The sequence below is a fragment of the Gymnoscopelus braueri genome (assembly GCF_963280865.1).
Source record: "Gymnoscopelus braueri genome assembly, chromosome: 17".
NCBI lineage: Eukaryota > Metazoa > Chordata > Actinopteri > Myctophiformes > Myctophidae > Gymnoscopelus > Gymnoscopelus braueri.
In genome coordinates this window covers 21,743,755-21,756,949 of record NC_137617.1, presented here as the reverse complement: position 1 = coordinate 21,756,949, position 13,195 = coordinate 21,743,755, and the positions used below count along the sequence as shown (strand labels likewise).

Here is a 13,195-nt window from a genome sequence, read left to right as displayed (position 1 = left end):
GTCTCCTACCGGAATCAATGGGGGGACATTTATTATAATCAAATTATTGGCTTAGGAATGTGACAAAAACAAAAAAATATCTATGAATTCAAGGCTCCAGATGGTCAGTAATCAATAGAAAAAAAGTTATTTTGGGGGTGAACTACCCCTTTAAGAGTTAAATCACTAAGTGCTTTTGATCAGAACTCATATCTATGACCATATACATACTGTAATACAGTACACACAACGTTGTTGAGAGTGAAGGCTAGCACCGTTTCTACTGCTTCGAAGGTGGTACACTAGACTTTCATCAGTTAATGATGTTGATCTGTTCGTGTAAACTTGTATTTGTAATAAAAGGAAAAAAGTGGGAAATATTTAGGTCTGAGTAATTTTTGCATGACTTGTCTCATTTGCAAGAATGATTTTGTGTAAATATGGCCACTTAGAACTTAGAGAGAAGATTGACGTTCCTTGGCGGGTAGGATATCCTCATAAGATGTGGTGAGGCCAATGACTTAACATCAATTTTAATGGTTTGTGATTTGAATGTGTACGTTTTCATGCCTCTCTCCATGGTGCTGAATAAGCATTTTGCCTAGCCTCCAGATAAACACACATGTAAACTTTGGTTTTGATTGATTGAATAGTTAATTAACAGTTTGCAAATAGTACAGTGGTACGTTTTTACAATGATGCTAAGGATAACAAAAAGCCCCAGGGGCTTGTTTTCATTGTGGTCCTGTGTATTCAATTTATAAAGACATTTAAAGACAATAATATACAAGCGTTAAGATTAAAAAACAAACACTACAATTTTGAACCACAAATGCAATTAATATAAGTTAAAGTTACATTCAGCAAAGTTCAGATAAAACAGATTTAATTTGTGCCATAGAACATTGTGAAACTCTCTTAGGCTTATATTAACTACAGACCTTATTTTCTACATAAAAAAAGGATTGGAAATCTGCAAACAGACACAAACTGTTGCAGTACCTGTGGTATGGGTGGGAAGCCGGCAGGATAGTGTCATCGTCGCTGCACTAGTGACTCCTACTGGTTGGTCAGGAGGACACCTGATCAGCAGGGAGGGGAACTGGGAGAGAACCTCAGCGAGAAAATGAAAAATAGCAACAGAAATATATACATTGCCGATTTATGGTCAAAACTTGGTAAAGCTAAATCATCAGCATGGTTCTCTGGTCTTAACTGGATAGGGGAGACTTGGGTCAAAAGTAACACTATTTTACAGTTTCCTTCATAATTCACAGACTACTTGAAATATACTAGTCATCTTTTGATATAAGAAACATATATGTGCCCTAATTAATGATACAATTTATAAGCTTTCACTAGTAAGGACAAGACTAAAATATTATTTTTAATGCAAGTCAGAGTGTTACAATTGCCCCAGTGATGGGGGCAATTGTATAAATAAGTCATATTAACACGCTATATCTCAAATAAAAGAACATCACTAAGTAATATTTATTTTTCATAATTTAGTATTGTTACTTAAGAATGCTTTATATATATATAATTACAATTATTTTGATTGAATTACATTTTGTGAAATATGTTCATTTTCATAAAAGTACGTAATCCCAGGCAAAAAATCTGCTTGCATTGTGGATTGTAACTATGATTGTAACACATTGTTACAATTGACCCTGATCACTGTGTTTTAGAATACACGCAGAGAACCGAATAAGTTCTGGAAATACACAAAGAACAAACTGGACACAGTACATTTACGAACTGACAAAAAACTGAACTGAGGTGGAAAGTCTGGTGACGCGAGGTTAGTAATGAACACAGGGGAGTATAAATAGACATGGACTCTAACTAGACACAGGTGGACGCAACTGACCATCAACACAGGGATAGGCTGCCTTGCCCTGCCAACAGTCATAAAGAAATCACACCCAGTGTGAAGTGTGCAATTGATTAGTTAATTTCATTAAGCTATATATGAACTAGAGGAACAATGTTAAATCCCTGTCCATTCATTTCAAGTGGTGCTCAACAGCGCCACTTGAAGGTAGGTCACCCACTACTTTATATATATATATATATTTTTTTTAAATACAATTTGGCATACATGTCCCTTGGGTCATCCTAAGACATCCTAGAAGGGGTGCCTGAAATGATCTGAAACAGGAACTGAGTTATTGACTAAATTGAAAATGGCCGTGTACAGTGTTGACAGATGATGCAAAAGACACTCATAAAATATAATCTCGTAAAAGCATGAAATTTGGTACAAATGTCCCTTGGGTGATCTGAATGCATCTTAAGGGGTGCCAAAAAAAAGTTTTAATAGTCTCTCAATGGAAAACACTCCTCCCCCACGGGCTGCACTGGCACTGCTACAACATTCAAATCGAGCAGTTTGCCAATCTGGCATTTGGTCCAGAAGCCTGAAAGCTAAGCAATCTCTACCATCTCCTGACAAATATGGATGGATTAAAGTCGCTGATTCGTGGACACCTTTATGGACACTCTTGCCAGAGGCTGCCAAAGTTTGTAGAGAACTCAAGTGTGGCTGCAAAGCTGAGCCCTTCTGTTCGAGAAAGTGTAGATGCCGGGATGCTGGGTTACCTTGCAGAGCATTATGCCAATGTGCTGGTAATTGCGAAATGACACACATGAATACATGTAGTTACTAAACACTAATCACAAAAAAACAGTAATGATCAAGAAGAAAATACATGAGAAGATGAGAGAGTGTAAAACCAGCAAGAAGATGTAGAGTGCAAAATAAATAAGATGCAGAGAGTAAAATAAGAATATGCAGAGTAAGATAAGATGCAGAGTAAAATAAATAAGAATATGCAGAGAGTTAGATAAATAAAGAAGATTCAAAGAGTAAAATAAAAAAAATAATGCAGAAAGTAAAATAAATAAGATGAAAACAGAAGGTAGACTACAAAATACGGCAGGTTATGCACTGCATAACCTGTCGTATTGAGTCTGCATAATATGCAGACTGCCGTGGTCAACTGTTTAAACAGCCATTTAGAATTTCTTCAACATGGTCCCTTCCTAAAAAGTTTAATAAACAAGCAAACAAACAAATAAATAACCCCTTCTAGGATATATTAAGAAGCACTCAATGTACGTACCAAATGATACACTTTTATGACGTCCCTTTATGTTTTCTTTTGTGTCAACTGCTTTAGACGGTCACTTCCTGTTTAAAACCTCTTTGGGCACCGCTTGTAGGATGCGTTCAGATCACCCAAGGGACATTTGTACCACATTTCATGCTTTTATGAGATTCTTTAGGTATCTTGCATCATCTTTCACACTTTGCATCTTTTCACATCTTTCAATTTAGTCAATAACTCACTTCCTGTTTCAGATTATTTTGAGCACCCCTTCTAGGATGTGTTAGGATGACCCAAGGGACATATGTGCCAAATTGTATGCTTTTTGGAGATTCTATAGGCTTTTTGAGCCAATCGCCAACACTGTAGGCGGCCATTTTCAATTTTGTCAATAACTCACTTCCTGTTGAAGACTTTTTTGGGCACCCCTTCTAGGATGTCTTAGGATGACCCAAGGGACATGTGTGCCAAATTTTATGCTTTTTGGAGATTCTTTTGATGTCTTTTGAGTCAACGGTCAACAGTTTAGGTGGCCATTTTGGATTTTGTCCATAACTCACTTCCTGTTTAAGATTTTTTTGGGCACCCCTTCTAGGATGTTTTAGGATGACCCAAGGGACATCTGTATCAAATTTCATGCTTTTATCCGGCACGTAACGATTTTTCACTTAGCACCCCCTACTAATTATGACAATCATCACCTCTGATTTACTGGGGTCATCGCTAGAGGACGGCAAGAGAGTTTGGGAGGCCCTCCGTAGCCTTTAGCTGTCCAGCCCTGGGCCCGATGGCATCCAACTGATGATAAGAGCCTGATGGTGGGAGCAAACAGGATGCTGCAGAGGCTATCAGAATTGCCTTGGAGCTTAATGGAGACAGTGCAGTGTGGCACGTCCTGATGGTGCTCACCTTGGCATACTCTGGCTTAACTCTCCGAGGCAGACACTAGAGGTCTCAGGACACTCTGTGTGACCTGCGGGCTGAGCTAGTGGACAACAGTAGACACTGTCCCCCAGACACTCGGATGGCAATGCGTGGACGGCTGGTGGAGAGTGTTGTAGAGATGTGGCCGATCAGAGGGCATTTCATCCACGAGTTGCAGAGAAGGTGTGTGTGTGTGTGTGTGTGTGTGTGTGTGTGTGTGTGTGTGTGTGTGTGTGTGTGTGTGTGTGTGTGTGTGTGTGTGTGTGTGTGTGTGTGTGTGTGTGTGTGTGTGTGTGTGTGTGTGTGTGTGTGTGTGTGTGTGTGTAGTAGTATTTTATTTTGATCTTAGCAGGATACATTCAATATATTCAACATATCATATCATATCATGTATGATTAAGACCAAAAAGGAATAGGCTGAAGCCAATGGCTTATTTTGCCTATCCTTTTTCACACAAAACAAATTGACGTAAAGGAAAAAAGAAAAACTAGTGTGTGATGTGGGCTGTGCATGTGTGACGAATACTTTGTGAGTTTGTGTGTCACAAAGTGAATGTACAGGGTCAGGGAGTGTCATTCACGTTATATGTGCAATTTAAAGTTTTAGTGCAAGGGTGATTCGCTGCCTCAGGTATTTTTGTCACTCTGTGGGTTAGCCACTGTCCACATGTATTTGTTATTGCTGCTTCAGTTTTGGGTTTAAACATACCGGAGATGCTTTTGGTTAACTATCTTGGTCCGTTTCTCTATGTTTTCCAATGCTGACTTGTTTAAATAGTTTGACATTTGTATAGCATTCTTTTGCAGAGGGCCACATATGTTTTCACACAGTATACTATGTTCTCCAGTCTCTCGCTTGTGTGTCTTTCATAATGAAAGAAAACTATTTAAATGTTCAGGATTTTCAATGGAATAAAATAAATCATGTTTGCAAGCACACCTATTGAATTAGTTGCAAAATACCTCCCACATCAAAAACAAGGACAGATTTACAATACCAGATTTTCAGGCCACTATGCTGCCTTAAAATCCAGCCCTATATATTGCACTGATCAGAGCAATGGTCATGCACCAAGTTATGGCCATTTGAGGTGTTAAACACTGCTGTAGTGCAATTGGGTGTGACTATTTTCATGTCAGATCCATGAACAGTGTATCCTGAGTGCCATCCGACCACCTACCCACCGTCCACCCGCCCACCGTTGGTTGACCCTCTACGAAATTTTAATATAGGATACAATTTAAAATGTTGCCATTTAGCAGGTAATCACATACATGCCATTAGGAAAAGGAATGGTGTTGTAGATGAGTTGTAGTGCTGTTGCTGTGACCTTTAGTGGCCCCCCCAAACATTATGTCAACGAACATAATAAGTAAAGTTGCAACATGTCTACATTCTACAACATTGCAACATTCTCTGCAACATTCTCTGTTTATCTAGGACGTCTTTGAAGTATAGCTGAAAGTTAGTTTCAGTTTGTTGAAACTCCATCTTTAGCTATATTACTTTGGGAGGTTTCCACTCTCAAATAAGAAATTTGACTGGTTAAAGCAAAATAGGCTACTAGTCGATCACAGCACAACCAATTCAGGATATGGGATTAATGATACTGCTTAATTGATATGCCCCGCCGGGTACGTGCGTGCGAGTCGGTGCGACGAAAATGTCGAGAAACGGCCCTAGTAGAGCTACAAGCTTACAGCACGTTGCGGAAGTGTCGCACTGTGAGCTTGTAGATCGGCGAATCGGGGCTTTCGCAGTCTCGTGGGCTAATGTACGCACTGTGCTCTGACGCAAAGCAGCGTTGCCAGGTTTTGTGAGAGAAATAAGCAACCAGGTCTATGAAAACAAGCCCAAAAGAAGCAACTTAGGTCTATGAAAACAAGCCCAAAAGAAGCAACTTAGGCCACATGAGCACTTTAAACTTAAACCTAATACTGTATACATCGGCTATTTGAAAATAGCCGATCTACAAGCTCGTAGATCTGCTATTTTCTTGAAATAAAATGCTGAATATTAGGAAGATGTTTGAAACATTCTAACAACAGAAATCTTTTCCTCCGAGGTGGAAAGACTGGTGACGCGAGGTTAACACATCATCATGATTTGTGTGCATGGGGATCTCATCTTAAACAAGCTCAGTGCTTAATGAGTCTCCCAGTTTAGTAGACCTTGTATTGTGAATTTGTACTTCCATGTACTGATGTTCATGTCTTACTAAATAAAGTACATCAATCAATCAAACACAAATCTGGTTCCCATGGACACTGGTTTAAATAATAATAAAAAAAATGTAAGCAACTACACTTTAGAAACAAGCCCCAAAAACCGCAACCTGCAACTACCAATATTTACAAGCAACTTCACATAAAAACAAGCCCAAAGTCGCTTATAATAAGCGGACATGGCAACACTGACGCAAAGGTCTGACAGCAAACATGAGGCCGCGAGGTACAGTGCGCATGCGCGTGTGTGTGTCGAGAAGAGGCAGCAGCACAGCAGCTACAAGGAAAAAGTGGTAACGAGACAAAGGACTTACCAAAGCAACCCCGTGTAAAAAGAGCAGCGACCGGGTCGTTTTAAAGAGGATTACGGACATTCGGAAGCTGTACATTTGACAGAAAGTGGCAGGCAAATGGAGAGATTAGTCTGAATTGTAATGTGAAACGGTTTGTGTGCATTCATTGCCAGACGACTGTCACGTAGCGCAGCCTTCAGGAGAAGGATTGTGCAAGCCGAGTAATCTTGATGATCGTCAATTCAACTTCGGCCCTACACAGGTACACCCCCAGACTTGTACTTAATGTCATGAACCAGTGGATTGTACTCGTAGTATAGTCTGAGATTGTATATTTTGTACGTTTCACGGTTGTTTTTTTCAGCTACTAAAGCAGACACCTTCCTCTGTCCAATCGGTGGGCTGCTTGAAATGTTTACCTTTTTCACGTTAGTGATGATTGCTGACCAGCGTAAAACGAGAAAAGCGTGTAAAACCATACGATTACGATATCTTATCACACTTTCACGAAGCAGATATTGACAACAAGAAAAACATTCTCTAAAGTGTATTTTTATCTGTCTCTTACGTTCTCTCTCTCTCTCTCAGCTGTTTTCAGGCACCAAATCCCCAGCTGGATCTATAACACTTTTTGCTAGCAATGGAAAGAACTGCAAACCTGTAAGCCAGCTACTTTGATGGAAAGAGTCATCATCATCCACACACACAATGGAGGAAGTGGAAAACACTGAGCAACAAGACTGTCTCCTCTAGTCTTTGACATTGTAGGTGATGCAACTTCTGGCATTACTGAAGCAGCTGTCTTTTAATTGATTACGCACATCTGGAGTATCTAATGTTTGCACTTGCTGCTAACTGTGCGGGCAATCCCTTCACACTGTTGATGCACACGTGAATGCCAGTCCATCGTCCCTTTTATTCCCCTCCCCTCGCCCCCTCCCCACACATCCATTCCTGTTTCTGAAAGAGCAGGTCTACTCTGTTCAAACCCAAAAGGGGTCTCTCCCTTAACCTCGTAAGCCTGCCCCCTACCCCCTCCACGCAAGCCCATCCCCTCCTCCGAGCGGCTGAGTGGTTGCCGTGGCGACAATTGCCATGACACCGATGTAGCATCGTCTCTGCGAAGGTGGCGGTGGTAGTGGTTGTTGGTGGTAGTGAGTCAGTGAGGAGGAGGAGGAGATGGGAAGCGCTCCCCATTCAGCTGGGGAGTGGAAGGGGAAGGGGCGAGGAGGCCTGCAGGAGCTGGGCTGCATGCCCTGGAAGGTCGGCAAGCAGAAAGGAGGAGGAGAAACGGTCCTCGGAGGGTCGAGAGGAGGTGGGGAGGATAGGAGGTGCAGGGATCTCAGGGAGTCGCAGCAACAGGATCTCTCGTCTTCTTCCTCATCCCTCTCTCCTCCTCACCCCACGACGGTGCCTTCCCAAGAGGCATCTCCAGCTCCTCCGGCCATCTACCACGAGAAGCAGCGCAGGGAGCTGTGTGCCCTGCACGCACTCAACAACGTCTTCCAGGACGGCACAGCCTTCAGCAGGGACACGCTGCAGGACATCTACCAGAGGTGAACAGGGGTGCAGGGATGATGTGTGTGTGTGTTTTGTGCGCATGGCTGCCTCACGTTCCCTCATCTCTCTCTCTCACTCTTTCTCTCTCTCCCATACCATTGATTCGTTTCTCATTCACTGTCCCCTATGTCCTTCATTTTTTGTCCTCAACTCTCTTTTATTTCACCTTGTTGCCAGACTTTCACCCAGCACTCTGGTGACTCCTCACAAGAAGAGCATGCTGGGTAATGGGAACTATGACGTCAACGTCATCATGGCGGCTCTACAGACGCGTGGATTTGAGGCTGTATGGTGGGACAAAAGAAGGTACGCACGACCAGGCATGGCGGGGGTTGACAGCAAACTTATTTTTTTCGTCTTTAAGATTAATTTTGGATTCAAGCATTGTTTTGCTTCATCAGACAGGAAAGAGATGGTCATTGTCTGGAGTTGAACCAATGATATTGGAATCGGGTCTGTGTGGTTGAGTCACCACCAGGGTGCTCGCTGATTGGTGTTCCATAACGTTTTTTTCATGTATTAATGTATGCTGTCACTACTCACTAGAAAGGGTAAGGCAATATTAAAAGTATTGCCCGTTTAAGGGACACTGAGAATTTACTATGTTAACTCTGTTAACTGCAAGATTGTCCTTGTTCACCGTTTGTTTCAAAATAGCTATCTTGACTAAAGAAAATATGCATCAGATTGACGTAAAGGTGGTCATAGACCATATGGGTGTGTCAGGCTGGTGGTTGCCCATGAAATGCTTCATGGGAATTGTAAGGACATAGAGAAAAGCCAAAATAGGGACTTAAGAGAGACAGGGAATGAACTAAAATGCAAAAGCCTGGTAAGAATCCATATGTAGAGTGTGGCACCAACACTGTTGGGTTTAGAGGTTACATTCCCTGTATGGCTCCTTGGTTAGAGCATGACATTCATACTACTAAGATAAGTGGTTTCATAGCGGCTGGTGTCAGCCATGCTAAAAATGCATGCACTTATGGTACTATAAGACACTTAAGATAACGAGGCCACCAAATTGAGTAAGCCTTTGACTGTTTGTATCCAGCCTGGCCTTGTTCACATGAACTGCTCACTGATATAATTTTAGTTCATCATACTACCCTACTATGTCTTTATTGATTTGATTAGTGTATTAACGTTTTGTGTAATAAATAGACTATTGAATTAAATAGTCAAGTTATTAAATTAGTCAATGACTTTTAGTGGAAGACAGTCATATCTGTGAGTGATTGTTGAGAACAATGAGGCAGGAAGCTGCCTTTCATCAATGCAATCAATGGTATCAGAAGAGACAAATTCCTGCTACTCTAAGAACAAAACAGGTCCAAAGTCTGTGTTATTCTTAATGTCGGTACTTGATACCTTGAGTAGCTGACAGTTCAGCCATTTGTCATCAACTTGAGTCATCACATTTTTAGCTTAAATATAAGTAGTTTCTTGCTAAATATCATCACCATGTACATTATTCAGTATTCATACTTCCTATGAGGGTTAGGGAATCAATGGCCACAAAGGATTTTTGTTAGCAAGGCTACAATAATTTTAGGCTGATACATTTTTTTATTTTATTTTTTTGATATATGTATATTTTAACTGTAAACTCTTAACTTTTGTGGCTTTGTCTATATCTGTATCCTCTCCTCTTCTCCAGGGATGTGTGCTGCATAGAGTTGTCTAATGTGACCGGATTCATTCTCAACGTGCCGTCCAACCTGCGCTGGGGGCCCCTCCGACTCCCACTCAAGCGGCAGCACTGGATAGGGGTCAGAGAGGTGGGAGGGCTCTACTACAACCTGGACTCTAAGCTGCGTAACCCACACCCCATCGGCAACCCAGAGGAGCTCAGGTAAAAAAATGGGTGTGTGAGTGTGCATGTGTGTGCATGCTCATGTCTTGTGTGCTTGTGTCATTTGCCTGTGTGTGTGGTGTGTGTTTCACCTATGTGGTCCTATTACAACTATGAGGCTGAGATTACTATTACAGCATAAACCTTGTTACTACCAGGTATAGCCATAGCACCATTGATAGATGCACTGCCACACCGTGAGCATGTGCTACAGTTTTATAGCATTCAGCAGGCCAGTGAGTTTTGCTTAAAGGACGACTTCACCCATTTTCAACCTATCTTCATATAAGTGGTCCTCCATTAATGCTCATTATAATATAGTAAAAAAATATATCTACCTGATCTGTGTCTCAGAGGAGGGCTGTGGACAGTTCAGAAACCCATCTACCAGTGACATCATCGATGAAGAAACCAAGCTAATAAAACGGCAGGCTTTCTATTACTGGAAAGTTAGCATGCTATAATGGAAGACATTATTCTTTGCGTAAAAATAAATCCAAATCAAACATTTGAAATATTGGTTAAAAAAACAAAACCTGACTACCGATGATGTCATTGGTAGGCAGGTTTCTGAACTGTCCACAGCCCTCCTCTGAGACACAGACCAAGTAGAAAATTGTACCATTTTATTATGAGTATTAGTGAGGACCAATTATATGAACATAGGTTGAAAATGGGTGACGTCGTCCTTTTAAGCTCTGTTAAAACCAATAACTTGTACCTTATTCATCTCTCACTTTCTGACCCCTATCTGCATCGAACACCTGTCTATTACATGGCCTTCCACGGCTCACGATCAAACATCACTACAGAATATCTCACCGCGTTTTGTCAGCATGTTGGCCAATCCTTTCTCATCGTCCACTCTTTATGACGTCACAGGAAGTTCCTGCGTCACCAGCTGAGAGGGAAGAACTGTGAGCTGCTACTGGTCGTCTCTGAGGAAGTGGAGGCGCACCAGACGTGGAGGTCTGACGGCTAGTTGGAGAGCGACGCGACCAATCACGTTTCCATTCAGTACTCGGGTCGAGACGAAGCGGTGTGGGCGACGACAACAGAAACACGGAATAACAGGAAGAGGAAATAGAACAGTTGTGCACAGCCAATCACGCGGAAGCAACTGTGGGCCAATCGACGCTGGCCAGACGTTCTTTTTCCTCCCCTCCTTCTTTTCTTTTGGTTTTGTTTACACGGCCATCGCTGGGACTCTGTTATCAGATGAGAGCCGAGGTGATGCAGGAAGCAAACACACCTACAGGGAGAACGAAAAGAATCACAATGTACAACACCAGTCAGATTTATGGAAAAACTTGTTATTTCACTATCTTGTATTCTTATGTGTTTTTATATATATATTGACAATTTTTCACGTGTTACTTTTGATTTTATGTTTGTTTTTTTATTTTTATTTTTATTTTTATTTTTTACATTTGATAGTTTTTGGTTTTCCAAAGTGATGGAAGTTCAGGCTGTAAAATGACGAGTTTCTTCTGCCTGTCTCCTCCAGCGGTCTTTCATGTTGGACGTCTGCCATGTTCACTGATGTGTCTAAACGTCTGTCCTTCACCAAATGTGTCCTTCCTTGCTTCACTGTGACTGTACCACCCCATCCATCCCACCCACCCTCTTTTGATATCTCACTTCACAATCTGTGATTATCACATTGCCAACTTTGTATATCTCACACCCTGAAATAGCTGTCAATGGACAAGAACACATACACACATTGAGTCTGTTAAGTGGGACACAAAGTGTTTTGTACAGCAACAAAGCAATGCAATACCCAGGCCATGCACGCCTCCCAGTGGATGTTTGACTGTACTTCATGCTGTAATATTGGTCTATAGAAACACCCTTCCAGCAAAGGCTGATTTATGCTTTGGTTACAAAGTGTTGAGCAACATGTCACCGAAGCATACATCAGGCTGAACAACAGCCCTCTGTAGCAAAGGATCTCTACCGATATAACTCAATTCTCACCTTCTAGACCGAGACCTCTGTTGTGAAACCTGCCAAACACAGTGGGGTTTTGTTTTGAGGTTGTTTTCAAGGAGGGTATTTCTGCTTTTTTTTATGACAGTAAAATAGAGAGTGAGTTAGGAGAATGGGGGTTTGTGGTGACATGGGTCTTGGCCAGGTTTGAAACCAAGTCTTGTATTGTGTTAGTCATACTAACAGGTTGAGCCACCAGCGTGCCCCCTGAGGAAGTTGTCTTTGCACGTTTTTCAGTTACAGTTTAATTCTGGGTATGTTTTGTCCCATTGGTGATGCTTTGAAATGGAGTTGTAAGTTTGAGCAAGAGCTTGGTACACGGGGACAGAAGAACTGGACAGTGTGTGTCTAGATGAGCAAGCCATGAAACGAAACACAAAAAGTGTCTTTTGCTGATAAAGAAAAGGAAAGTTAAAGTTGTCATGTGAGCTGGTGAGAAGCACATTCCCAGACAGACGTGTCATCATTGAGTAATGTGAAAATGAGCATTATAAGAGAGATTTGTGTGGCTGTATATGTGTGCTGTTAAGAAAAAACTTTTATTATATGGGTTATGAAGGGTTTTGTATATTCCAAAATGTGATATATCCGTTGGATATTTCCTTCTGCAACCTAAAATTTCATGATGCTACATTTCAGTACTCTGATAATTTATTACAATTTTCTAAGCAAATGTCATTAGATGATGAATACCTTTTAATATCATGACATGCTTTTTGATGCCAACATTTATTTTTAAGAGTTTTTCACATGGCGGATATCTAATTTTGGAAGGAAAACTCTTCGTATCATTTCATTGTTTTTTTTGACAACTATATTGGCCTTAAATTGTTTACATAACACAATATTGCTCTTTTAGGTAAAGAAGGGGCTGTGTCATTTTTGTTGGTTGCTCAGTCTAAAAACCTTTAAACTCATTGTTCAAGTGACCCTACATCAAAGTATTTGTGATTCACCTGATTTGATTGTCAATGATGGGCAAAGGTAGGTCCTACTGCAGGCTGAGCAGACCACTCACCTCATTGACCAAATGTGTTCTATAATTCTTTCAGCATTATTGTTTTTTTTATTTTATTTTTTTCATTTGTTTTCTGCCATGACAATCCCAAACATTCATCTCTTCCCAATCAAAAGAGTCCCGGTTATATGTCCTGTACTGTACATGTACTGTATTTTCTCTTGACCCCCCCCCCCCCCACTCCCCCTATTTTCACAGAAATAAACAATGCTTATAATGGCACTTTATGTAT

General features: G+C 41.2%; 1 protein-coding gene across 2 annotated transcripts; it reads left to right on the top strand.

Annotated features, from left to right (window-relative positions):
* Window positions 1-6,504: 6,504 nt before the first annotated feature.
* josd1 (Josephin domain containing 1) lies at window positions 6,505-13,175 on the top strand. Of its 2 annotated transcripts, none has more exons than XM_080454947.1 (5): window positions 6,505-6,651; window positions 7,127-8,094; window positions 8,276-8,404; window positions 9,759-9,953; window positions 10,836-13,175. In XM_080454947.1, the coding sequence occupies exons 2-5, from the start codon at window positions 7,718-7,720 to the stop codon at window positions 10,933-10,935; spliced, it is 801 nt and encodes a 266-aa protein (XP_080311073.1). In that variant the 5' UTR covers window positions 6,505-6,651; window positions 7,127-7,717; the 3' UTR covers window positions 10,936-13,175. The 2 variants fall into 2 exon arrangements, with proteins under 2 accessions (XP_080311073.1, XP_080311072.1); XM_080454946.1 differs by having other exon boundaries at window positions 6,505-6,800.
* The last annotated feature ends 20 nt before the right edge of the window (window positions 13,176-13,195 follow it).